General features: G+C 41.2%; 1 protein-coding gene across 7 annotated transcripts in view; it reads right to left on the reverse strand.

Annotated features, from left to right (window-relative positions):
* Window positions 1-26,622, reverse strand: part of nrxn1a (neurexin 1a) — a gene marked incomplete at its 5' end in the record, with an annotated part of 214,886 nt that overhangs the window by 50,240 nt on the left and 138,024 nt on the right. For 3 of the 7 annotated variants that reach the window (XM_079846107.1, XM_079846110.1, XM_079846109.1), the window contains 3 exons: window positions 2,928-3,109; window positions 20,654-20,773; window positions 25,340-25,513. In XM_079846107.1, coding sequence (XP_079702233.1) covers window positions 2,928-3,109; window positions 20,654-20,773; window positions 25,340-25,513 — 476 coding nt within the window. Of the gene's footprint in view, window positions 1-2,927; window positions 3,110-4,736; window positions 4,770-13,894; window positions 14,106-20,653; window positions 20,774-25,327; window positions 25,514-26,622 lie in introns of those variants that run through there. The other 4 variants (XM_079846112.1, XM_079846111.1, XM_079846106.1 and 1 more) reach the window with 3 other exon arrangements.

A 26,622-nucleotide genomic window follows, 5' to 3' on the forward strand; every position in this document is an offset into this window, starting at 1 on the left:
TCTTTTTCTGTACAGTGCCTGTCTCACCATTCTTTACAGTTCTCGCTCTCCGTCTTGTTATTTCTCGCTCTCTCTCTCTCTGCATGAGCAAGTGGCTCAATGATTTGGGGTGAACGATGACTAATGATAATCCCCAGTGATGGTGATATGATGAGATTTAAATGAACTCTGTCACAAGTGTTTAGGGTCATAAGCAGAAACGGGGCATGGGGGGAGGGATGCCACTGTCTGTTTGAAAAATCAGGACATCAAGGCCCGCTCGTTAACATGGTCAATGATCCTAAGTTAATTCACTTTCAGAAAGGCAGTCTCTGGATAATGATATCCTCCCAGTCTACAGACAGGTTTATCAAAACATTCCGTTACATCACTGAACAGTCTCACCATTAATGTCAATACTGACATGCTTAATCTTGTCAGTGCCTAAATATAATTAACGGAAATGGAAGAGAACCCCCCCCGTTAATTATGGGGTAAAAATGGTACCGGATATCTGTAATGATTTCAACTGCTTTATGGATGGTTAGCGATGTAGGTACAGCTAATTTACCCTCCTACACAACACTGATTCATATAGTAAATACCTTTTATGCTGGCTTAGCAGTCATCAGTCCAACAAGCATCAAAAATGGCAGACGTAGCACTGCAGAGACTCCACCAGTCACACATTAGAATTAGCCTAGATATCCACCGCTAATCGCATCAAGACATTAAGGGCCTTTCATTTGCTCATAAACATTCCCTGCCATCCCTATGCCAAAAAGCCATATATCAGTCATGGATGCCTGATTAATTGTCATGCCAATATATGGAAATATATAATCTGTGATAATCTTAATTACAGGCATTATGTAAAGTGTTACATATCTTGGTCTTACGCAACTCCGGCAAGCTCATTTTAAGACGCATTTTCTGAAGACATCATTACTACCTACCACCTTTAATTCTCAAGCTAATATCCGAGCTGAAATGCGTGGAACGCGATGTTCCAAGTACACGAGAAGATAAATCATAACTACAGTCTACTGGGATTCTGATGCCATGCTTGCGCTCTGAGCTTCTGTGATTTTGCTGATCGATAACACATACTGAATGCACATATCAGTGCTGCATATTTACGTACATAGGGCACAGGGTTCACATGTACGCACGAGCATGCAAACTAAACTTAGTGTTGATACTTTCGATTCGGTGTGTATTTTATTAAAGAAATAGTTAGCCATGCCGGCATTTCAATTCTGTAATTTATTGACCCTCATGTCGTTCCAAAATCGATTTTCTGTCTTCAGTGAAACACAAATATTTCAACAATATTATTGATCCGACTGCATTGACACCTGAACTGAGCTGAACAATGACATCACAGTTTTCTCCAGAGCTGCTGTATAGATAAATGAACTAAACTAATAACTAATGGTTTTTACAACGGAAATGTATCAACACTGAACTCACTTAAGCTGGACGGGGACACTATTGTCTTCTGTGGTTCAGCCAAAACTAATTATTTTTGCATTATTTTCCTGTTTTCACTGTGTAGCTGCTTTGAAACAATCTGTATTATAAAAAGCGCTATATAAATAAAAGGTGACTTGACAAAAGCAGACATTTTTTAAAAATTTGCTGGATGTAATTTTCATGCAATTAAAAAATGATGGGGACAGGAGCTTTTAAGCTTCAAAAAGGACAAAGTATCATAAAATTATAGATTTGGAGGATATTTTTGTTCTATTTACTTTAGTATATTGAATATATCAGCCAGGATATGCTTTTATGAAACCAAAAACGACATGAGGGAGAGTAAATAATGACAGAGTTTTCATTTTTAGGTAAACTATCCGTTTAAAGAAAAGTGTGAACGTCGGGGCTTTGCAGCACTGTAGCTGAAGTCATATATAGACAGCAGCACGCATTGTACACTCCAGGGCTCAGCTGGAGAAATCATTACCTCACCTCGCTCGCAACGCATTTGCTGAGGCAGTCGTGCAACAGTCACGCCATGATGCCACCCCTGAGAGAGCTCGCTGATTCTTCTGGGAATCAAGTTTGTGATTACAGCAGGAGTGGGCGTAAAAAAAAACAAAAAAAAATAGAGCGAAAAAAAAAAAAAAAAAACATAACTCTTCGAAGCTCAGTGCCAAACACTTTCCTGTCCCCCTTGCCTCCACCTCCTCCACCTCCCACTCCTCCAGCACAGCATGTCATAGGAAATGCGGGTTCTATCAAATAACATCCTCTGAGCAAGCGTTGGTAGAGCCTTCTATTCTGAACATTATACAGATTTTATTCATGAGGGCGGTCTGAGGCGCTGGAACTTTCTAAAACAGACCAGCACTTTGAGTGTTGGAGGAGGCGTCGAACACTATGATTACCCTAATGATCATTCACAGGGCTCTTCGGGAGCACGATGCTTGGTGAATTTCTACTCTGGGGTTTGAGAGAGAATGAATGAACAGCAGGCATTCTCAGGAGAGTCTGTGTAGGTTTGAGCAAGTTCAAACAGTAGGGTCCAAAAGTCTGAGACCACAGTGAACATCTGGGATTTGTTTGATTTAAACCTGGAAATAAAGTTTAAACATTTGAACAAAACCAAATTATGACTCAAGATTCTAAAAACGATTACATTTGTCTCTCTTTGTACGGTCAGATGTTCTTTTAGCTCAGTGGATAATTCTCAAATCATGCTGGATAACACGATCATCAGGTTTGACACAAACTTCTGGAATTCATGTAGGTCATTGCTGTTGTGTTAAAGCGAAAGGAGTTTGAATACATATCAGATTTTCTTAGCACTTAGTACAAAATTTAAATGTAACTTAAATTGCTATGCTGGTAATATCATTTAAAATAAAAAAACAGATGCAGTTTCACCTGTGTTCTCAGACTTTGTGACCCATCTGTAAGTATTTGTTTGTTCGTGTAAGACTCACAATCTGAAGCTGCAGGTAGTCTCCCAGGCCGGAAGAGCTGTCCACCCTAACCAGCACTGCATCCTTCTGCTGGGTGCTAAAGCCGACAGCCAGGCGGTCAGCTCGTGTGCTCGGTCTGTCGTTGGGCGGCCATGTGTACACAATGAGCCCTCCATCACGTCCGAATATGTATGTGGTTCCCGCTGCAGAATGAGAAAGAGAAAGGAGCAGAATATTAAGTGTAGAACATCAAAGTAAGAGAGAAAACTATTTCCATTTTGCATGTGTGTGCGTGCGTGCACATGCACAGCTCTGCTCCATTACACAAAGCGCGGGAGTAACTTGATGAACCCATCAGAGTGCCAGACAGCCCCTGCTGGTCCCTGATTGGCTAAATTATAGCCCTTATGTGACCCTCGGTACGCTGATGTCACCAGGAACACCTGTGTCTGCCGAAGCATGTGCTAAACAGAGTCGCTCTTGCTACAACCACTCAACGCACGCAGCCCCCCATCCGAGCCCTGGGCTGATTGAGCTGATTACAGCCGCTCTCCTCACCCGCCAACACACCGGACAATCAATACAGCCTCACAACCCCCAGCCCAGCATCTACTTCTGCATGCATTTATTCTGCCAAAGGTGGGCAAACACGGCACGGACTAGACAGCTATTCCTGCTCAGCGAGACGCATGCTAATGCCTGATGGAGCTAATTACAGTGTCAGAAGCAGGTAGATTACTGTGAGCGGGGTCACTGTGATTCAACGCCTGCAGGAAGGTTTCTCGGGTAAATCGGCATAAATTTTAGCAGGGAGCGATAGAGAGAAATGGTACTAATGGAGTTGATCTCATTAAGTGGCGGACTGCGGCAGCTCTTTTGATCAGGCGTGACTTCAATAGCAAAACGGGCAAAAGCTCGTGGACGGTGGCAGGTGCAGTCGGGGTACTGTTCGCGGAGCAAAGAGCTCATCAACCTCAAGATAACAGCCTCGGGAGATGCGAGACGCACTTCAACACTCTTCTCTGAGGACTGCTGCGCTTCTGAGCTCCAGATGCAGATAAGACGGGGAAAAAGCCCAGAGGAAGCCGGAGCTCTCAGAAGAGCGAGAGGCCCCCCCGGTTAAAGTGCTGAGAGCAGTTTCAGAAGGGCTGGGTTATTTCCTGGCACGTTTATCTATTTGCAAAGCCGTGCTCATTAGCTCCACTCTCTGTGATTTTCACCAGCGGGCTCTCGTCAGCCCCCTTGACCGCATCTCAATGAGACTGTTTCACACCGTGTCAGCGAACGGCCTGACCCCCTCCAAAAACAACACCCTCGGGGCAGGCACATTCGCTGACACGGGTACACAAATGTTCAAAAGCGCGCACAGATTCACGCGCGAACTAACGCCCGGTTAGTGACGACTCCCTTGACGGGCTTGTTCGAAACGCAGGGAAATGAGCTCTGCTCATTAGCGGGCCTCAGATGGTTGAACTTCACACACACATATGCGCACAGGCCATCATAGATGTGAAGCGGATAGGGAGAGCGTTGAGATAGGGATGAGATTTAGGCTCTGTTGAAATCTGTTTCGTGCGAACCGCTACGGCTGCCTGCCTCATATCTGTCGCTCAGTATGACGGCAATTCGCAGCTGTGGGTGAGTGAATGGATTTGCCGGGAAGGGAAGCGTAAAGCTGTGCAGAGATTTACGGGCACAAATGGGCAATGCACAGTGCACTTTAAGTTAAAATCAGTGCAATCAACTTTTAAAAATACAAGATGACATCTGACTCATAAGTGTATTTAAAGGGACAGATCAACCTAAAAAAATCTATCATCATTTACTCACCCTCATGATGTTCCAAACTTGTAAGACTTCCTTCTGTGAAACACAAAAGATATTTTGAAGAATGTTTCACCTTATCTTGTCAATATAGTCTAAACAACCCCATTGACTTTCATTGTATATATAAACAAAGACAAAGTTCAAAATGTATTGATTTAGGGTGTCCTTGTTACAGAGTAAGTACACAAGTAAATGCTCATTTAAATCATTAGCAACATGTACTTACTAAAGGCCAAGAGTTGGGGTTTTGTTGAGGTTTAGTTGCTGGCAACTATGCATAATTTACTGTTATTAGTCAATTATAAAAAGGACACTGTAATATAAAGTATTCCCATATCTTTTGTGTTTCACTGAAGGGTCAATGAACATTGTCAAATAAACCCTAGACAGGGTGATCAGGACTATTTATTTTGTGGTAGGCTGACTGAACATTATCTGTTTATACTTGAGAAAAGAAAGTGAAAATTATTTATTGATTTGAGTTGAAAAGATTTGATTTTGTTCGAAGAAAGAGACTGCGCAGTCCTACGAGAGACAAAGCTCAACTCTGTTTAAATACCCACCGGATTCTTGGAGACGTGGCATAGCAACACAGGCTTGAGACACAAGATATGGTGCACAAGTGGGAAATATGGGTTTGAATCTGGCCCGCGTCAAGCCTTGATCCCGTTCTCCCCTTTTCTCTTGATAATTTTCTGCTGGATTCTGTGTTTGTGCAGTCGGCTCTTATCCCAAGTATTTGGGCGCTTCTCCAAGACACCCTCTTTTCTTTCTTTCTTTTTCTTTCTTTATTTTCTTATCTCCCTCAGCCTGACTTTTCACTCCCATCCCTGATGTGGTTAAGGAGCTTGCTGCCCTCCCTCTAACGGGGTTAAACCTCTTCTCTGAAGTCTATTTTCTGATGCTGTTAAATGAGGCAGGCTCTTTGTGCAAGCCAGACCATTAGCCCCTTAAATATGTTCCATCATCTCGGCTGGGTGGGCAGCTGGGTCTGGGTTTTAAAGAAGACCCTCGCTACCTAACAACCATGCGGGTCTTTCCACTCCACCGCCCTTCTAAGGTCAATCAGCAGGAACAAGCAAAGGAGAGAGGGCCGACTGCCGCCCCATAGAAGAGCTGTGTGTGAATGCTTGGGAGAGCTGTTCTAATGAGATAGATATTACCTGGCCCTCTGGAATCCCATCATAGCTGTAATCTCCTTTATGTGCTGGAGAAATTAAATTACGTACCAGCTTCTTCTTCTGCCAGGGTCTCAGAGCATCCCTCTCTACTTTTATTCACAAGCTAAAATACTAGTTTTGCTTAAAGGGTATTTCAGCCAAAAATGAAAATTCTGTCATCATTTATTAGCCCTCATGCTACAGGTTTGCAAAAAAATTATGATTAAATAATAATCACAAAGTCTCTTTATTTGGAAAAAAGCTGCTGAAGTTGAATGTTTCATGATTCATCAACCCTCATGTTGCTAGCATACAAGTTTGGAACAACGTGAGGGTGATTAAATGATGATAGAATTGTCATTTTTGAATGAAATATAAGACTCTCTAAGTCTATTTGAATAAGACTGCAATAGGTTCCCGTTAATGCATAGCACATGTGCTCTGATACATTGAGACACAGTGAGTTGGAATAAACATTGTGTAATTTCCCGATCCCCTCATCTACTTTCTTTTATTTCTACTAAACTAATCTTCAAAAAAATTTCATGCGTAAAAAGTTATGAGGATGGAACAATTCATATTTCATCATCTGATTTCTCAGATCCATGTTTAAATGTAAAATCAATGACATCCAATACCGTCATTGTCTTGGGGGCTTATAAGCAGCAAATCACACTGCTGAAAACACAATATTTATAAGCTGCGCTGAGCTGACTTTCCATCAATAAATGTTTCAGAAACACAAAACATTGTGCTCGTGTCTCGGAATGGGGAATGAATTGAGCTCCCACTCTATTCTGCTTCATGTCCCTAGATGCCTCTTTCCTGAGAACAGACGTATTGTGAGGGCCCTGGCAGTTTGGTCTAAAATTACAGTGCATTGTGTTGGGTTGCCCACCTCCTACTTGCATGCTAGAATGAGGAACATCAGTCAAACTCTGCAGGGTTGGAGTCATTCACCCAGTGGGCAAACACACACACACACACACAAACACGCAGTTCTGCATATCTAGAGTGTACACACAAACACACACGCACCCCACTGGTATGAAAATACTGTCAAAATAAACAGAAGGCAAAGTGAAGACCCCACATAGAGAAGTATACAAAAATCTAAAAGTAACACTTCAAACCACCAAAAATGAAATGACATGCTGTACTGTAACCTTCATGAGTTTCAAGAGCATTGCAAGTGACTTAAGTGTATTCAAACCTATAATCATCTGGAAAAAGGTTTACAGTAGGGGTGTCTCCTCCATATATATATATATATATATATATATATATATATATATATATATATATATATATATATATATATATATATATATATATATATATATATATATATATTCCTCTCAGACACGAGGAAAAATGAAGCGAGCACAGACCTTTTTATGTTAAAAGGCTAGAGTTACACCTTCATGACTATAAGTTCGCGTGTGCATTCGCAGCCTTATAATAATGTGTTTGTTTTGTGTAGACCTGTATACATATCTGATTTCTCATATAACATGCATTTGGTTAAGAATTAACACGGTTTAAAGCACGCCGGGGATCAACTCCAGCGCATACAGCTCAAACAGCAATGCATGGCTAATAATGACTATGTCATATTACATAAGATTATAAAGAGAACAATATTGTAATAAAACGTTGTGAATTATTTGGGTTTTGTTGCTGTGTTTCAGAGCGTTGCTCTAGTAAGAGAGCTTCCACAAAAGGAGTTACACATTCTGAATAGCACGTAACTTAGTTCAAGTTCACTTGTGCATTTGCATCATTTTGTGCAGATATAATTTGTAATATTATGTTTATTTTGTATATATCTGATCAATCTCATATAGGATGTGTTTCGTTAAATTAAATAACCCACTAGCAAAGAGCTTCAGTTTACCGGTGTTTATTCAGCGCTTCAGCTTCAGTGCACAGCTCAAACAGAAATGCACGATTAATAATAACTATATATGCAGCATAATTTGAGTGAGCTAAATTGAACAATTTACATATTTTCCAAATATCTTAACATACACTTTGTCCCCAGCAAAGGAAATTTCTATTTCTTAATTTAACATTACATTTTCAATGTGATTTTTGGACACCACTGTGTTTTTACAGGTATGTGGCATATTGTTTTCTGTGTGTTTTGCTAGCTCATCCACCTGGCAAGTTATGGACAGTTTTTTTTTGTTGTTCCATTATGCCGAAAATAATAGGTGTGTGTGTTTGTGTGTGTGGGTGAGAGTGAGTGTGTTGATGGTTTTTTATGTGAAGCAATTATAATGTTTACGTGAAATATGAGTCTATGACATTGTATTTGTTTATTAAACATTCAGTGCGAGCTGTGCTGCAACTACAAAACCGAGGCTTCTGCAATAATAAACAGGCAATTAAAAAGTAAATTACTGCAGCTCCAATTACCAGACTGACACCACAGAGCTCCACACCAACTGGGTAATTACAGGCAACAGCTCGAGCGGAACACTGGCCAACCTAAGAGCGTACGGATGTGTAGATGAATGTGTGTATCTTTGCATACGCGTGTGTGTATGATGCTGTTAAACTGGCCGTTATCATAAGCAGAAACTGCAAGGAAGAAACGTTCATAAATTTGACTGCGGTTTCTCTCTCCCTCACCAGGAATCAACTTAAGGCACAGGTTTCGAGACGAGACGTCATGTTTATGACGGGTCTGGCGCAGCGCATGGTTTTATTGTCTGCCCGTGAAGGAATCCTCCGGGTGACTGACAGAGACTCTCCGGTTACGAGAGTTTAGGCTCCATGGTGGGTGGGTGGCTGCCTCGGGACGCAGTCGAGAGCCTACACGGACAGCTCTAATACTGTTCAGTTCCTGCACGCCTCATGGGTTTGATTTTTACATGCATCATTGGCACTGTCAAAACATTTTCCTTTCCTTTCTTTAATACTCTCTTCAGTTTTTATTGTCAGACCTGAGGGGGCTGAATGAATCAGATCTAATAAAACAATAAAACCCATTGTAAAATGTAAAGTCTTCTGAATTATTTCATGTTTAGTGCAACGCAATTTAAGGACAGCCTGGCACAAACTGAATTTTCTACAAATTTGGAGAGCAGCCCATTATACAGCACATTACGACAATACAATTTACCTTTGAGGATATTCGCCGCAGCCGAGTCTATGCTGCTTTGCAAAATTATTCAAAACAATGAGGCCTGGCTGGAGAAAAACCAGCAGTTCATATGTGAAAAGAGACCACTGAAGAGTGAAAGAGGCAGGGGAGCACTGGGGTTTGTGGTCGTGGTAGAGCTCTGGTATTTCTCCTTCTGACCTTTCCAGGGCCAATTAGGGTAGAGCTGAGAATGAGCGGTCAGTGCTGTGCTGGCTGAAAGCCTGTCTGCTGTGGCACTTTAGTGGATGTTGTTTTGATTTGCTTTGTGTTTTTATAACGAGCTTTCGGCTCCTGAGCACCTCCAGGGGGTTTAGAAGACGATGAGGCTTAGGCTGAGGGTGTGTGAGCGTGTCCGTTCTCCTGTGAGTGTATACGTAATGTGGATCTGTGTGTATGATTTGCATTTTGTGTTTGCACAAAGAAAAGCCGAGAAAATAAAGTAAGGAATGAGTATTTAGGAATGAGAGAGGACAGAAGGAAGGAAAAACAGGAGGAAATGAAAGGAATGAAGGGAGGAAAAGGGGGAGAGAAGGAAAGAAGAAAACATTAAGAGGAAAGGAAAGAAGGAGGGGAAAAGTAAAGAAGCAAGGGAGGAGGAAAAACAGGAGAAACTGAAGGAGGCAAAATAGGAGGGAAGAAGGAAGGAAGGAAGGAAGGAAGGAAGGAAGGAAGGAAGGAAGGAAGGAAGGAAGGAAGGAAGGAAGGAAGGAAGGAAGGAAGGAAGGAAGGAAGGAAGGAAGGAAGGAAGGAAGGAAGGAAGGAAAAGGGGGAGAGAAGGAAAGAAGAAAACATTAAGAGGAAAGGAAAGAAGGAGGGGAAAAGTAAAGAAGCAAGGGAGGAGGAAAAACAGGAGAAACTGAAGGAGGCAAAATAGGAGGGAAGGAAGGAAGGAAGGAAGGAAGGAAGGATGGATGGATGGATGGATGGATGGATGGATGGATGGATGGATGGATGGATGGATGGATGGATGGATGGATGGATGGATGGATGGATGGATGGATGGATGGATGGATGGAAGGACAAATTAAGGAATTTAAGCAGAGGAGGAATTGGGGAAAGAAAGAAAGAAAGAAAGAAAGAAAGAAAGAAAGAAAGAAAGAAAGAAAGAAAGAAAGAAAGAAAGAAAGAAAGAAAGAAAGAAAGAAAGAAAGAAAGAAAGGAAAATAGGGAAGAAAGGAATGAAGGGAGGAAAAGGGGGAGGGAAGGAAAGAAGAAAAAATTAAGAGGAAAGGAAAGAAGGAGGGAAAAGTAAAGAAGCAAGGAAAGAGGAAAAACAGGAGAACTGAAGGAGGCAAAATAGGAGGGAGGTAGGGAGGGAGGGAGGGAGGGCAGAAGGAAGGAAGGAAGGAAGGAAGGAAGGAAGGAAGGAAGGAAGGAAGGAAGGAAGGAAGGAAGGAAGGAAGGAAGGAAGGAAGGAAGGAAGGAAGGAAGGAAGGAAGGAAGGAAGGAAGGAAGGAAGGAATGCAAGCAGAGAAGGAACTAGGGAAAGAAAGAAAGAAAGAAAGAAAGAAAGAAAGAAAGAAAGAAAGAAAGAAAGAAAGAAAGAAAGAAAGAAAGAAAGAAAGAAAGAAAAAGAGGGAAGAAAGGAATGAAGGGAGGAAAAGGGGGAGGGAAGGAAAGAAGATACAATTAAGAGTAAAAAATAATGAAGGAGGGGAAAAAATGAAAGAAGCAAGGGAGGAGGAAAAACAGGAGAAACAGAAAGTGGCAAAATAGGAAGAAGGAAGGAGAGACAGAAATGAAGGAATGTAAGCAGAGAAAGAAAGTAAGGAGCAAGAGAGGAAAATAAAGGAATTAATGGAAGAAATTAAGGAAGAGATGAGGAAAAGAGGAAAGAAATGAATGAAGGGAGAAAAATGGGGAGGGATGGAAAAAAGACAAAATTGAGAGGAAGGGAATGAAGGAGGGAAAAAAGGAAAGAAGCAAGGGAGGAGGAAAAACAGGAGAAACAGAAGGAGGCAAAATAGGAAGAGGGAAAGAAGGAAGGAAATTAAAGAAAAGAAAGAAAGTGTTGTGTCGACATTGAGGGATGAGTTCACAAATAACTCTTTTATTAGACTGAAGCATGTGTAATAATCGTTGCAGGTGTGTGTGTGTGTGTGTGTGTGTGTGTGTGTGTGTGTGTGTAATAATCTTTGCAGGTGTGTGTCAGTACGTCCAGTCTAAGCCTCCCTGAGCCCCATGTGTGAGCTACTGTCTCTCTGGAGGTTTGGCTTGACTGGGTTTAGATTACACACCCCAGCTATTGTTCCTTCTATCTCTCCCTCTCTTTCTCCAGATTCTCTTAGAAGAGTGTATAGCATTTAAAGAATCAATCACCTCTATACTATCAAGGGGATGATATGTCTCTCTCATATATAAACTTGCACACACACACACACACACACACACACACAATGCACCCACTATAGAGTGCAGCTTGCAGCCCTGTGCAGTCACTCATTGTCTCGCTGTGTTTGGAGATGCTGTATTGTTCCCGCTGGAATATCACTGCCAAGTGCATGTAGTCTCTGACCACTCTGCTCATCCCTTTGCCTCTTTTAATTCCCTCTATCTTCCTCTTAGTCAGGACAGCCTACGCTTTGAATTCTCAGCCTCTCAGAGTATCATATTTAACCAAGCACATCACCATTAACCAGCAAATCCACGCTATCCTTTCATTACAGCAATTCGGGCCTCTCAAACTATAGCTCTGACATAAAAGAGGGCAAAAAAGATAAATAGATAGAGGGAGATTACTCAGCCCCGTCAGCTCACTTACTCCAATCCTACTCAGATTTGCAGTGATGGAGAAGAGAGAGGCAGCATACTCGCACAGCTCGCAAACTCATTAATAGCCTTCGGAAACATATGCAGGCACACATACGCTCACACAAACATGTTTTTAAAGAATGAGGAGGAGTGATGTTTAACCTACACTGTTCGATTTTACACTATAAGTTGCATTTTTTTGTAGGTGTGAGAACGCAGCGTTCTTCTACTGTATAACTCCTAAATGTAGCTTCTGTTATATTTGTCAGTGTAACTCTGGGGGAAAACGGGAGAGATACAAGTGCAAGACTGCAGCAAAATGAGAGAAAAAAGGGGGATGGGTTTGACTTTAAAAACAATGTGCCGGAGCCCAGGGTAACTTCTGATAATTTGCCTCGCTTTCTGCTTTCCTTTTCAGTTCCCGGCCAATCATTTCGGTGGGAGAGAGGGCACATTTACTGGTGCACACAGACAAGGGCGCACGCACACACTTTTCTGCACTCCACATAACCTACTGTTAATGGTTTTTAAATGGTAATTTTGCTGCAACAACAGAACTCGTGCTGTTCTCAAACTCCTCGTCGCGGCATACTAAAACAGGGCTGGAAGCAGGTAGGGCTGGAGAGATTTGCCGTTCGGCTGAGAAGGTGTCCGCTGGTGCTGTAAATATAGCAGAGCAGACACATAGCTGGAAGCGGCTTTGGTTTTAGTTTATTATTATCAGAGCTCGTGAATTATGCTCAGCTGCGAACAATGATGCTGAAAATTCTCAGGCAAAAGAGGTCCGGAGGTTTGAGAGGTTTAGATTAGCTTGGCCGGAAGGGGGGCGGAGGCAGAAGCAATGGACCCTGATGCGCTGCCTCGCTGCCTGGGGGGACGCATACGAGCAGCGGGGCTCTGTGATCTCAGCACACCCTGCCATTAGAGACGCCAGCTGTGTCACACACACACACACACACACACACGGAGAAAAGAAGAATATGACAAAGACAGAAGGAAAGAGTGATAGGGAGAGGGGCAAGGAGGTAGAGAAGAAAAACTAAGAGCCTTTCAGAAAGGATGATAAATGACTCGTCTCACTTCACAAGCTTCCGCTCACTTCCTCCTGCCTCTATTCAATAGTGTGTGTTTTTTTATCAAAGCATAATCTGTGAGGATAATGCTGAGAGGCAGCCAGGTCTCGTTATATAAGTGCAGTGGATCACATACTGACAGCTCAAGCCCCTCTGCACACACAGCGTGGAAATCGCTCTGATAGTTTTAAACAGCCGGCCGCAACGAGACATTACAACACAAACTGGGGGGGAAATCTGGTGCAATAAAGCAGAAGGTGTTCAATTTACACTGTATACCGGTCTCAGGAGCAGTGGCCAGTGGGATTTAACGGCAATGTAGAGGTAATAGAGTTTCTAAGGAAGTGTGTGTGTGTGTGTGCGTGTGCGTGTGTGTGTGTGTGTGTGGGGGGGGGGGGGGGGGGGGGGTGCACCAGTGTAGAAATCGCTGGATGGCCCTGGGGTCTTACAGTCGCATAAAAGCCTGCCCCTTCTAGACCTAATACATTCAATTTAGCTGGTTCGCTGAATTAAATCCACACACACACAACATGGTACGGTGACCACGATGTAATTTGAATATAATTCCATCATGTCAAAGGTCAGCTTGAGTCAGCGTGAATGGATGTGGCCTTTCAAACAGGAGAGGTTAAGGATGTGGCCCCCGTGCTTATATAAACACAGCCCCCTCAATGGCCCCTAGAAATTACAAAGAGACACATGTATTCGAGCGCAGTCAGCGTAACTGGAGGCTCAATCGCTAAGTGATTGTGGTGCAGCCAACATTATGCTCTCAACATTTGTACTCTGCATAATGCATCTGCATAATGTTCACAAACACCTCTTAAAGATCGCATTTGCATCCTGACCACATAATTGCGCAAGTACACTCATAGACCTCCGACAATTACCATGAGATTGCAAGAGCATGATATTGTTTCTTATGCAGAAATCTCGACACACAGAAAGCAGAAGCTCTAGGAATGAAAGGTTACCGAATGGCACAGCGGTGAGAGGGTGAATGTGGCAGTCGAATAAGGTACGCACCATGTCCTGCCCGCAGGGGGGCGTGAGATCTGGCGGCAGGCACGAGGTGATGAGGCATATGTTGAGGGACATACAGCTCCCCAGGCCCCTCTGCCAGAGCCAGGGCTGACCCCAGAGTCAGCGGTGGCAGCCAGAGAGCCAGGCGCAGGTTGACGCGGAGCAGGATGGAAGCAAGACCACCAGGAGCCCCGCCGGGCCACAGACGCAGCATGCTACCGGAGCGCAAGGACTTTAAAGGGGGGCGTCCTCAAACCACCTGGCGACCCATGTCCTGCTCAAGCCTCGGATCCTGACCATGCAACAGCCCAATCACTGATGGAGAGGCAGAACATCAGCATGTGCTGAATCCACATGGAGAGGGAACTTCCACAGAGTTCTCCGGGGTATGGATTCGGAAAAAAAAAGAGCAGCACAGAAGAGGTAAACTTCAGATAATGATCCTGGATTAAATTCCTCTCCTGGTGGTATTCAAAAACACAAAATCCTTCAGGAGAAGAAGAAAAGAAACCACGGAATCCGATCCAGTACTCCAGTAAGGTAGTGGTGTATTGGAAAAGAGGGAGAAAAGAGCGAGCAGCCTTTGTTACAGACCTCCCAGCAGTCCTGGACTATTCCAGTGCACTCTATCGCCTGAATCCCAGCTGTATCCCATGAAGACAAGGCTGCATCCCTCGTTATCCCCGTTGAGAGAACAGGAGAGGAGCGGGGAGACTACCAGAAGCGATGGCACACACAAGACGAGATCGCCGCTGCAGCATTTAACTCAATACAGAGTGCCTCTCCCCCTCCCCAAACGACAAACACACTCTCTCACACACACCACACAAGAGCTGCTGCTGGCTGGCTGGCTGGCTGGCTGGCTGGCTGAGACCGCACTGCCTCAGAGGAAACATTAGAAGACACACCAAAGGAGAACAGAAAGAGAGAACCAAGACAGGGCAAGAGTGGTCAAGTGCTCCTCATGTGAAAAGGGCGGTCAGAGTTTCTGAAAATGTCAGCATGAAGAAAGTCCTTCCTCTTCTCGCACTTCTCACAGCGCCTCTGTAGTGGAAGCGTTCCTAAGCAGCATGCTTAGAGGAAAAGACTCTCTGAATGTAGAGAAGGGGAAACAGAAAACGGTGAGGCTTGGCTGAGTTTTCCTCCCCCTCTTTTTCTCTCTCCCTCCCCCTCGTTCATCAGGGAGGCGCGTGCAGCTGTGGAAGGGGGGGATCTCGTGTCTCGTCCTCCTAATCGTTCGTTCTCTCTTCCTGTCTTCGTTTCTCCTTGACAAAGGGGTGGCTCGAAGAGAGTCCAGCAAGAATTCAGAGAGTGTGGGCTCCCTCTCCCTTCACAAACTAGTCAAACCTGGATATACTCCTCCCTCTTCGGCCATTGTGTAGCCAAATGAGTTCTCTCACTGGCAGGACAGTCATTGGGTGCGTTTCAGCACCACGGACAGCGCCTGGCTTCATTCAATAGCAGTCTTTCCTTACTTGCAAGATGCAACAATAGCTGCAAGGCTTAAGATATGGTTTTATAGTTTGACGTTTTGTTTTCAATTCAACTAACACAATGGTTCTCACCTGATTTTGCTGCTTAACCCAAATTTGGTGGCGAAATTGATTAATTTTACAGTTTTTGAAAATGAGGGCAAGTCAGGCAACCTGATCGTGTTACCATCTGTCTCATTTGTGTAGTTGGTACCAAGAGACATGTATAATAAGTCAAAATACTGCTTAGATGGAAGCCTAGATTTTGACGTCAACACGTTTACTTAAAGGTACAGTTAACACAAATATATATAAATTCTGACATCATTAATTCACCCTGATATAATTCCAGACCTGTATGACTTTATTTCTTCTGTGGAACACAAAGTAAGATATTTAGCTTTAAGATATTAGCGTGAGAGCGCAATCCCAAAAAAGCGCTGATGGGAGTTGAAAGTTCTACGCATGATCTACTGACGACATGCAAATTAAAGAACACAGACGCAGCCGGATCTTTTCCATAATGATAAACGCGATCCACCAAGAGAAGCGCAAATTAGCACCTGTTTTTGGGCGGTAAATAACGGGACAAATACCAGTAAATTGACTAACAGAAATCTTAGTAAATCACCTTGCATGATTCATTTAAATACTCTCCTCCCATAAATTTTGCATCTGAAAGGGAAACTCCTACAAATGCATATGCAATAAGGTCAGCCGCAAAAATGACCCTGACAACACCTTTTCAACGTTTTTAATAAATCCTGACGGTAGCTTTTTAAGGCCAAAAGAGGTTTTACTCTGGCGCAAGCTGTTAGTAAATCTGGCACTTAATCTCTTTTTGTCCATACAATTAAAGTCAACGGAGTACAAAACAATGTTGAACCCCACTGGCTTCCATTGTATGGACAAAAACCAGAAAAACATTTTCTTCGTGTGCCATCGAAGAAAAAAAAAAAATCACGCAGGTTTGGAATGACTTATTGCCTTTATCGACAATCATATGGTTAGCATTTAGCGACCGGTCACAATCCGGTAGTTGAGAACCACTGGTCTGTTCTACTGGAAAGTGGAATGGTGGTGTGCAAATGAGCCGTGTCTTCAGTCAAAACCCCTAAATCTCTGTTTTGTTAGTGTGAGTTTTTCACTAACAAATGAAACAAAAGAAAAGAACATACAAAATGATTATCTATGGTGACTGTGCCAGTTTCACCCTCTCCCTAATGCGCACCCCATGTTGTGCGTGTGTGGGTTATGGGAGGAAGTCTGCAGGTGTGCTTCTCCATAGAGACTGCAGTTGGAGTGTGAAGAAAGACGCTCTAAAAGTGACACTGGTGTCATCTCCTCTCTCACAAGGAGATTGGTGCTTCTCCCTCCTCTCAGCTTTGAGCATCGTTAGCACTGTATAATTAAAGTTGACAAAGCCGGGTGATCAGAGCCGCCTCGCCAGGGGCTCAAAGACAGACTCCAGAAGGAACCGAATCTGCTCTATTTGGAAGACAATTTTATCACTGTGACTTTAGCAATACCCAGTGTTGTACATAATGAAACATCACATCACAGCTCCGGAGGTCTACGAAATTATTTGGAAACCAGTCTGCTGCATTCATAGTGAGCTAATTGTTTTCTGAGATATTAAAAGAATGCGAGAACCCCTTCTGCAAAATGAGCATGTGCTTCAGTTTCTGTTTACAAGGCTGCCACCTAACGGTGAAGGCTGGGTGTCGCTTTGAGCAGAGGACCCTCGCCATTCTCCGGCAGTCACATGTTTGAGCCAATCCATTTCTTTTTTCAGCTGACCTCAAAAGCAGATTCAAAGGAAGTAGAGCATGTTTTAATACTGGTGCTTCCATTCTGCGGAGGAAAAAAGGTTTCAAGTATTTTAAACAGTAGGGGAGACATAAGTGGAAAGGTCTGTTTTTCCGTCCTCTCGTTTCGCCCCAGCTTTTGTGTTGAATTGTATTATGTTCTGTTGTTCTGCCCTGTTTTTGTTTGTTTTTTTAAGAAAGGAGGAATGATTCACAACGTGAAAAGAGAACAAATAAATAGTAAACCGCACAATCATATTCCTCATCCATTGACTACAGGAAGCATGCATCAACCCCCACCCATGATGCTCCAGTAACCGATTGGATGTTGTTTATTAAGAAACAAGATCTTCGATAAGCAAAAAGCTAATTAAAAATGAAGCACGTCTTTAAACACATATTGTTCGGTAAGAGAACAGGCGAGCACATTGCCATCATAAATAGTGCGATTCATCAGATTTAATATCACATTTCTCGTCACGTTTTTCTCTATAGCTGTGGTCATTTTTTAATCACGTAATTCATCCATCTATTATCTGCGCTCTGCGTCATTAATAGCATTCACACTGAGCAAATCAGTTTTGCTTTCAGTGAAGAACTTGCAATTCCTCCTGGCTAGTTACAGTTTTCTGAAGTGCTCTTTGATAACCAGCTCATACCAAACTGCTCATGTCGATAGTAGACATACAAATCTGAAATTCAATGTCCATGCTTGATGAGACTAATGGAAAAATGCTCCGACCCAACGCTCAAAATGAACTTCTGCCACAAATGCCAGTGAAGAAGTAATGTAGAAAATATCCCAGCCTAATGTTACAGGCCATGGAAAAAATATTATTATTCACAATTAAATATTCCTACATTTGTCATTATGAAAAGTAGATTTCGTTTTTTTCCGCTTTAAAAAAAAAAATTAAGAGAAAATTACGAGCCTAAAATTTCCTACAGTTCAGTCCAGTCCAGTTTTTTTATGAGTATGAATAATTAATAATTAAAATGTGCATACATTTGTCACATTGAAAACGAGATTAAAATTAGTTTTTTTCCTTGCATAAATATAGAAATTAAGAAAACTTTACCAGCCTAAAAAATATTTCTTATGAAATGATACAATTATAATGATATGAAATTATATAATTATACTTATGGAATCATATATTTGTGTTATTTATAATAAAACATTAATGTTATTAATCAAAAATATAAATAATATTATCAATCTCTCAGTGAAAACCAACAGATTACAATTTTGTTACTCATATTTTTATTTTGGTGACTTTTCTACACGTTTGTATAAAAATATTTAATTGAACCATATTTTATTTACATATAAAAAGTCACTGGTCAGTAACTTTCCATTTTTACTCACATTTGGTGCATGGCAAGTGTTAATTCTGGAACCTGCACCCTCCCCTGCAGAGCCTTGGAGTGTATTGATCAGTGTGCACACGTGTGTGTGTGTGTGTGTGTGTGTGTGTGTGTGTGTGTGTGTGTGTGTGTGTGTGTGTGTGTGTGTGTGTGTGTGTGTGTGTGTGTGTGTGTGTGTGTGTGTGTGTGTGTGTGTGTGTGTGTGTGTGTGTGTGTGTGTGTGTGTGTGTGTGCGCGTGTGTGTGTGAGAGAGAGAGAGAGGGAGAGCTTGCATTGTGAGCCTCAAACCCAGGCTTTACTCTCTGCCACTATGCTCAGACAAAGCCTCTTTCTCTTTGCACTGCCTTCACGGCCTGATGGTCACTGGGCTTGAATGGGCTTATACACATCTAAATGAGCCAGTGTATATGTGTGCGCATGGGCATAAGACCGTGTAGGGACATTAATATTGTGTACAGTTCCTTGCACAAATAAGTGCACAGTAAAATATGGATTCAGCCTGTAATCATTAACCCATGGGCTTACATACAATAACAAATGTGAAGTGTGAAAATCCACCAATGTATTCCATTTATCAAACTGAATATCACTGTATATATGGGGGGGGGGGATGAAAGCGACCCTATCTTCTTCTCCCGTTCTCATTTAAAAACACACACTAAATAGATTCCAGCGAGGTGTGGGGATGCGGATGATGTAATGCAAGCCGTCTATGTGGTTTCTTCCTCCTGAACAAAGGCGGGCTCTTATCAGTTTGGCAAACCCGCAGAATGGATTAGCTGTGCATGGCTTGAGCCTGTAATAGATCTTCTCCGTAAACCATCTCAAGGACTTTCACTCTGCCTCCGATTCCTGGCACTCAGCACTTTCACAGGCAACGAGCACTGGGGCTTTTCACACCAAATTCAGTCAATGCTCTTCTTGCGATACAGCTCAATATTACAAACCCATTCATAAATGCCCACACACACAAATCCAAGAACACTTGTTTCCTCTAGCTATAATTCATATCCATGAATCTAATAAGCCTGTTTTTTGTCACCGTAGTATATTGTGATATGTAACGCTGCAGATTCCAGCTATGCACTGTCCACTAACTCCCTCTAGTGGTGTAGCAGAAGACTGCACTATTTTGGCAGTGTGCATGCAAGCACAAAATGACTATTTTCAGAAAGGAATACTAGGTTATTTACTGAAGGTTATAGACTGTATAATGCTTACATTTCTTTAAAATTAGTCAATGAAACAGTCTTTAGTACCAACATTGTCACATAATGTCACCCATGTTGCATCTTGAATAAGTTATCATCTTGAAATAAAAAAAGGATTTGACATTTTTAACTCAATCATGTTTAAAAACGTCTTTTTTTTATTGAGGGATACCGTTTTCTGCGCAGTATGATCAGTACATATATTATGGTTGATATAAATTGTCCTGTATACATAAAACAGGATGAACTTTTATATTTGCTAATGTGTATAATGGCTGCAATAATTTCAAATTAACACTGGTTGTGAAAAATAAACCATCGTTAATATCAGCCATGATTTTATCTTAAAAGCAAAATAAATAACCATTTATATGGAACACATTTTATCAATGCAAAATAACTGTTTTTCTGAGGTGATAACTGGACTTACTCTCATGTAGCATATTACTTTTTAAAATGTTTATTGTTCAAAACACATAAACGTACCAATTGCACAGTACGGTACTGGGATTATGTGGTGTATTCTGTGTAGTATGCAGTACGCTAGTATTCTGTTCTGAAAATAGACATTTTCTAAGGGTCACTGAGATTCCATTTTAATTCGATGTGACATGTCACATCTGATGCATCAGTGGAATCTCATATCTTTTGATCTCAGTCTTTGTAGTAAGTAGTGCATGAGGTTTGAATATAAATTGGTCTGTGTTTATTTTTCACAGTTTACATATTCAATACCATTTTCTGAAAATACAATAGCTATAAAAATGGCTGATGTTTTAAGAATACCATAAATAATAGCTGCACAAGTGCTCTCACCCACTGACAAACCAATTTGGGTGGTTCTGGATCAGTGCGTTGGGTTTTTCTACAGTAGTTGAAAAGCAGGAGAGGTGATAGACTCACGGTCATTGCAGAGCGGCCCTCCAAATGATGTCATGCTGCAGTCGCAACTGAAGCCCTCCCACTGCTGCAGACACACGCCCTGATTGGAGCAGGAATCCTCTTGACAGGTAGTGCTGGGGCCTGAAGAGACCGTTGACAGAGTAGAGAGAGAAAGAGAGAGAGAGAGAGAGAAACAAACAGACAAAAAGAAAAAGAGAAGGGTATATAAATGAACAGCCCCTTCACAACATAAAATCCAGACTAGAGAAAGGCTTTTATTGCAGCAGAAACAGCCACACAGAACCGTCCCATCTGCTCATTCCCCACAGATGAAAAAAACAACTACAAGTGAGGACAAAATCTTCTGTTTTAAAACTCTTTAGGGATCTGAATTGGGTGGAGAAAATACAACCTAAATATATTCCAAATGCGCACAAATGTGTTACATTCAAATATTACTTCTGTAAAAGAAAAACATATAAATCTTTTCCATTTCAGTGTGATTACATATCCATAATTAGTGTGCTTATTTTTAGCTAACTTTCTGTCATTATCTTTGAATAAAGTCCTGTACAAAACAGAGCTTATAAGGTACACTCAGTCATTTTTTTAAGTGTTGCACATGCTCCAAAATGAGTATGTACTGCATTTGATGAAATTACTTCATGGTGTTAAAAAGTACATTCTAAAATGATGCATATGTTTAGTATTAATACAATCCGGTATGTTGACAATGACATATGACGTTGGCTGTGTCGCTGTTCCCTGCCATTTATGAATATGATACAATAATAAAGTGTCCACTAGATGCACACCGGGCAGTTTCATGAATACTATCGGACATACTACTCATTTGACATACTGCCTTTTGCAAAATACTGTATATTAGTGGGGAAGTAGTCATATTTAGATGCCCTTTTGGACTTATACTGACACCTAGTGGTTTAGATGTACACTACCGTGTAAACATTTGGGGTCAGTACGTGTAAAAAAAAAAAAACTAAAAAAAAAACTTCTTATGCTCACCAAGGCTGCATTTAATACATTTTTTAATTAAAAACTGAAATATTACAATTATTTTATGTTTTAATGCATTTCAAAAGGTAATTTATTCCTGTGATGGCAAAGCTCAATTTTCAGCATCACCTGATCCTTTAGAAATCATTCTAATATGCTGATTTTGTACTCAAGACATATTTCTTATCATTATCATCATATTATCAACATTGAAAACAGTTGTGCTGCTTAAAATGTTGCTGGGAACTGTAATTTACTTTTCCAGGTTTCTTTGATGAATAGAATATTAAATAGATCAGCATTTATTTGAAAATCGAAATCTATACACATCTTTACTGTCACTTTTGATCAATTTAATCTATCCTGGCTGAATTTTAATATTAATTTCTTAAAATAAAAAAAACTACTATTTAGTTACTGACCCCAAATTTTGAAAGGTACTTTAGCATTACACAAAAAAAAAAAAATATATATACAAATATATATATATCTGTAGTAAATGTAATTTGCAGTCAGTCATGATTAATTTATTCCACAAGTAAAAGTATATAATAATTGGGAGGTTACCAAGATAAATCGATCTCAACATGTCCGCCCCCGTGAGGATTTTATTCGACCGATATGACTGGAGTCTTCATCTCATGTGAGTGTACATGGTTTTCATTTCTTCAAGTGTAAAACTTTTTAACAAAGGTTTAAAAAAAAAAAATCACTGAGTGCGCCTTTAATCGGTCTTATTACTCAAGAAGACATTAAATGTGGACAGGTGACTTGATTTTAAAGTGCAATCCAAGCATTGTACCAGAGGCTGTGACAGAGTAGCATTGGCGGTAATGTGCAGTGTATTGGCTGCAGTAATAATACAGGCCCCTGTGTGATAATAACATCTGCTCCAAGTATTGCTGAGGTGAGTTTAAAGCAGCAGCACTCCCTAGGGACTCGGGGCTGTAAGATAAATGGGGGCCGTCTGGAACAGCTCATTTTGTGTTCGGTCTAGAGAAGCGAAGCGACGGGGCGACGGGCCAGGCATATTACAGCCTGCGGAAACACTTCTGTTCTCATTTCTCTCATTACTTCAGCCGGCATGTAAAACAGGCCCCTGGCCCTCAGACGCTCCCTCCTCTCCATCACTCAGCCATTTGGCCAATCAGTCGCACATTTGCAGCTTGGCCACTTGACTCGGAAGTGAAGCGAGTCTGGCAGGGAGAAGGAGGAGGAGAGAGAGAGAGAAACACTACGACAGCCGCCGGTGCGATCCAGATGAGCGCCGCTCCTCCTGTCTTACCTGATCTGTCTGAGCGAAGCTCATTTAAAGTCTCGGGCAGAGAAACAGAGGGTTGGCTCGTTCCCCCGACGAGATTCTCTCAAAGCAAGTGGTATATATCTGAGCGGAGTAATCTGGCTTCGAACTCACGGGAGAGATTCCCTAACCACTTGGGAAATTCCACCTAGTTTTAAGGCCCTTATCGGGAGTAAAGGCTACAGACTATTTCCGTCGCATTTTTGTGTGGAAGGAGTTGAGACTGCATGCAGTGGGTGGGGGGGTGGGGGGGGGGGGGGGGCACTGTCGGAAGAGGGAAGGGGGGACGCATGCCTCCAGTAAACAACAGAACAGATGTACGCTCCAATGAAAAGAGAAGTGATGGGTAAGTGAGGGAAAACTATGACACAGGACACTCTGAGACATTTTAAGACCGGGGGGCTGTAAATACAAGGTGTGCGGACGGTGCTTGTATTCACGGTGATGGAGTTACTAGACCGGCTGCTGGGCAAACGTGATCTACGACATCAGACGGTCACACTGGAGGAAGGGAGGAGGGGGCATCGGTTAAGACACACATATTGCTATCTACCTTGCAAGTCAGCTTTCAGCAATGCAACTTTTGTCAGCCAAACGAAAAAGAAAAACAAAACAAAAAATATAAGATGTTAGTAGAGGCACTGGAATGTCTGTGATTATAACAAATTAAGTTGTTAAAATGTAAGGGAACAGAGAGAAGAAATAAAGACGAAAGTAGACAGAGACTCAGGGAAGAAGAGAGGTGACAAAAAAAAAAAAAGTAAATCAGGAACAGACATAATAAATATCAGTAAACGTAGGTTTGGTTTGAACAGAAGGACATTTTTTCAGCCATGAACATTCCCTAAATGTGATTCAAAATGTATTTATTTATTTATTTTTACAAAAAATGTATATATGTATTCATAATCAAAGGTTTATATGCATTTATTTTTATTGTTTATTTTTTTATTTTTTTACAGTTGAATAACCTGATAGATATATCAGTAAAGATTACGGTATCGTAAAAAAAAAGTTTCTCAAAGTTTGCGTTATCAGGCCGCCAAAATGCCATTGTCATGTAAATTAAACTTTTTATTTTTTCAGTTGAAAACGTGAAAGCGGACCCTAAGTTAATAACTAATGATTTTGAATTTGGAAATGTATCCATTAAAAACTTACTTAAGCTGGACAATAACAATTTTCTAGAGTTGCTGTGCAGCCAAAACAATCTTTGTTGAACTCATTTCCTGTTATCACTGTAAAGCTGCTTTGAAACAGTCTCTATTGTAAAAAGCGCTATATAAATGAAGGTGACTTGACTAGATATAAACACTATGTGTGTGAGTATTTTGTCATATTTTGCAGACTAAATTGCTGAAAAATGTTCCTGGAAATGTAACAAATAATGTTAGTCAGTAGTTAAGATTTATGTATAAGATGTATTTAATTCGATTTATTTGAAAATAATAGCAGTCTATGGTAAGCCACCATTTAGATATGTGTTTATGCAAATGTGTTTATTATAGTATTGTTATATCTATTATGTCTCTTTGCTCACCAAAGTGGGATTTGTTTGATCAAAAATGCAGTAAAACTGAAATATTCTTACAATTTAAATGAATTGTTTTCTATTTGAATATGTTTTAAATTTCATTTTATTTTTGTGATGTCAAAGCTGAATTCTTCAGTGTCACATGATCCTTCAGAAATCATTCTAATATGCTGGTGTTCAAGAACTATTTCTTATTATTATCAATGATGAAAACAGTTGTGCTGCATAATATTTTAATAATTACAGGCAGGATTCTCTGATGAATTGAAAGTTGATAGAAGCCTAAAAACTTTCAAAAAGCACAATATCTCTATCAATACATCTAATGATTATTATTATGAACCCATTCAATTCATCTTTTAAGGACAGAAAGCAAAACAGACGATTTTTGCTAGCTTCTCACAGCCGTCCAATGAGCCATTCTGTTATGTTAGTACGACTGATGCTTCGCTTTTATATCTTTCTGAACTTTGATGAAAAAAGGATTACTGTTAACTTTGGTAGGCCTAATTAATATGCTACTAACAAACTGGCAGCAACCAGTCTCTTTCATCTCATATAGCTTCATCCCAGTTATAGATTAGGAAAAACTCAAGGTCTCTTGGCATTGATAGGGACATGTCCGTATCTTTCCCCCCTAATCTACACCCATTTCCAACAAAGAACAGAGAAGCCTGAAACCCGTTAAAACTGGCCCAGCATGAAGAAAGCACAAAACAGATAGTGAAGAGAACAAGAAGCAGAGAGGATTAACAGGAGTGCATGAGATGAGACAAGGATTGGAGATTGCAGTCATCAAGGGAAGGACCGCATTAAGACGAATTTGTGTCTGTGCCATTCATACCGTTTTCCTCACCTTCGCATCCTCTCTCCACCTGGCCGGCGTTGGACAGTGCGTCTGACAGCAGGTCTGGCAAACGGCCGTTCAGGTCCACAGATGCCAAGCAGCCCTGGAAGCCCTCTTTGGAATGCACCAGCTTTGGCAAGTCCTTATACATCTCTTTGGCCACACCTCCCACAAACAAATCACCTGTAGAGACAGGAAATATTATGCTCTGACTGACAATGTCTTTTCATTTCAACTATCAGGGGAGCATGTTATGTAAATACCCATAGAAATGGTACACCACTCCCCCCTGCTGGTCCATTTGTTTATTGCACAATATACACAACATGTGAATACAACTTGGCACTAAGTTAAAGAACACATATACAATACCGTTCAACGCTTTTATTCAGTAACGCTGAAGATTGGATCAATGGCTGCTGAAGCCTTGGTGAGCATAAGAGACTTCTTGAAAAAATCTTACAGATCCCAAACTTTTGAACGGTAGTGTACACCCAAAATAAAATTAAATAAATAGGATGACCAGACGTCCCGTTTTTCCCGGGACAGTCCCATATTTTCTATGAAAAAAATCACGCTTTGTCCCGTTTTTCTTTTTTCTTAAATTGTCTTTGCTAGGTGATCATATAAAAGCAAGTAGTAGTCTTCTGTCACGCGAGAAAAGCCTAATCAAAGGTAGCCAAACTCGTCATAGTATATTTTAGAGAACAAAATTATCATCCAATCACAATTCATTAACGATTAAATTGCAGTAAGTGAAGGCAGGATATTAGGAAGCGCGGAGGAGATCAAACACGAAGAAGCGCATGTGTACATTTAACAAGGATCTTCAAAAAGAGTTTATCAAGTTGTGTGCAGTAAGTTGTGAAAAAAGAACTCGATGTGGTATCGCGTTGGATGAGACACATCAGAAGCGCTCTCTCAGACACAATCCTGAATTCAGTTCTCTTTACGCCTCAATGGTCAAATACAGACACATTTGTCAAAATGCCCATCATGTGGAGTATCACACAAGTAAATATGGTTGGTTATGGCTTAAGTCAGTGTTTCTCAAACTTTTTCTGCCATTCCACACTTTGGAGGTAGAACTGTCCCCGATCGCCGTCACAAAATGGTAATTAGGCTTTAAGTTTACCTGTTAATATTTATTTTATTAACATCACATTTTTAACCTTTTCATGCGTATGTTTAAAATATTGTAGCTGACCCCCCCAGAGTGAGTTTTTTTTTAAGGCGACCATTAGGCTGTTTTAGAATGTTTCCCCTTAATGTTTCCATTAGAGCCCAGCCGA

Source organism: Gobio gobio (assembly GCF_949357685.1).
Source record: "Gobio gobio genome assembly, chromosome: 20".
In the NCBI taxonomy this organism is placed as follows: Eukaryota; Metazoa; Chordata; class Actinopteri; order Cypriniformes; family Gobionidae; genus Gobio; species Gobio gobio.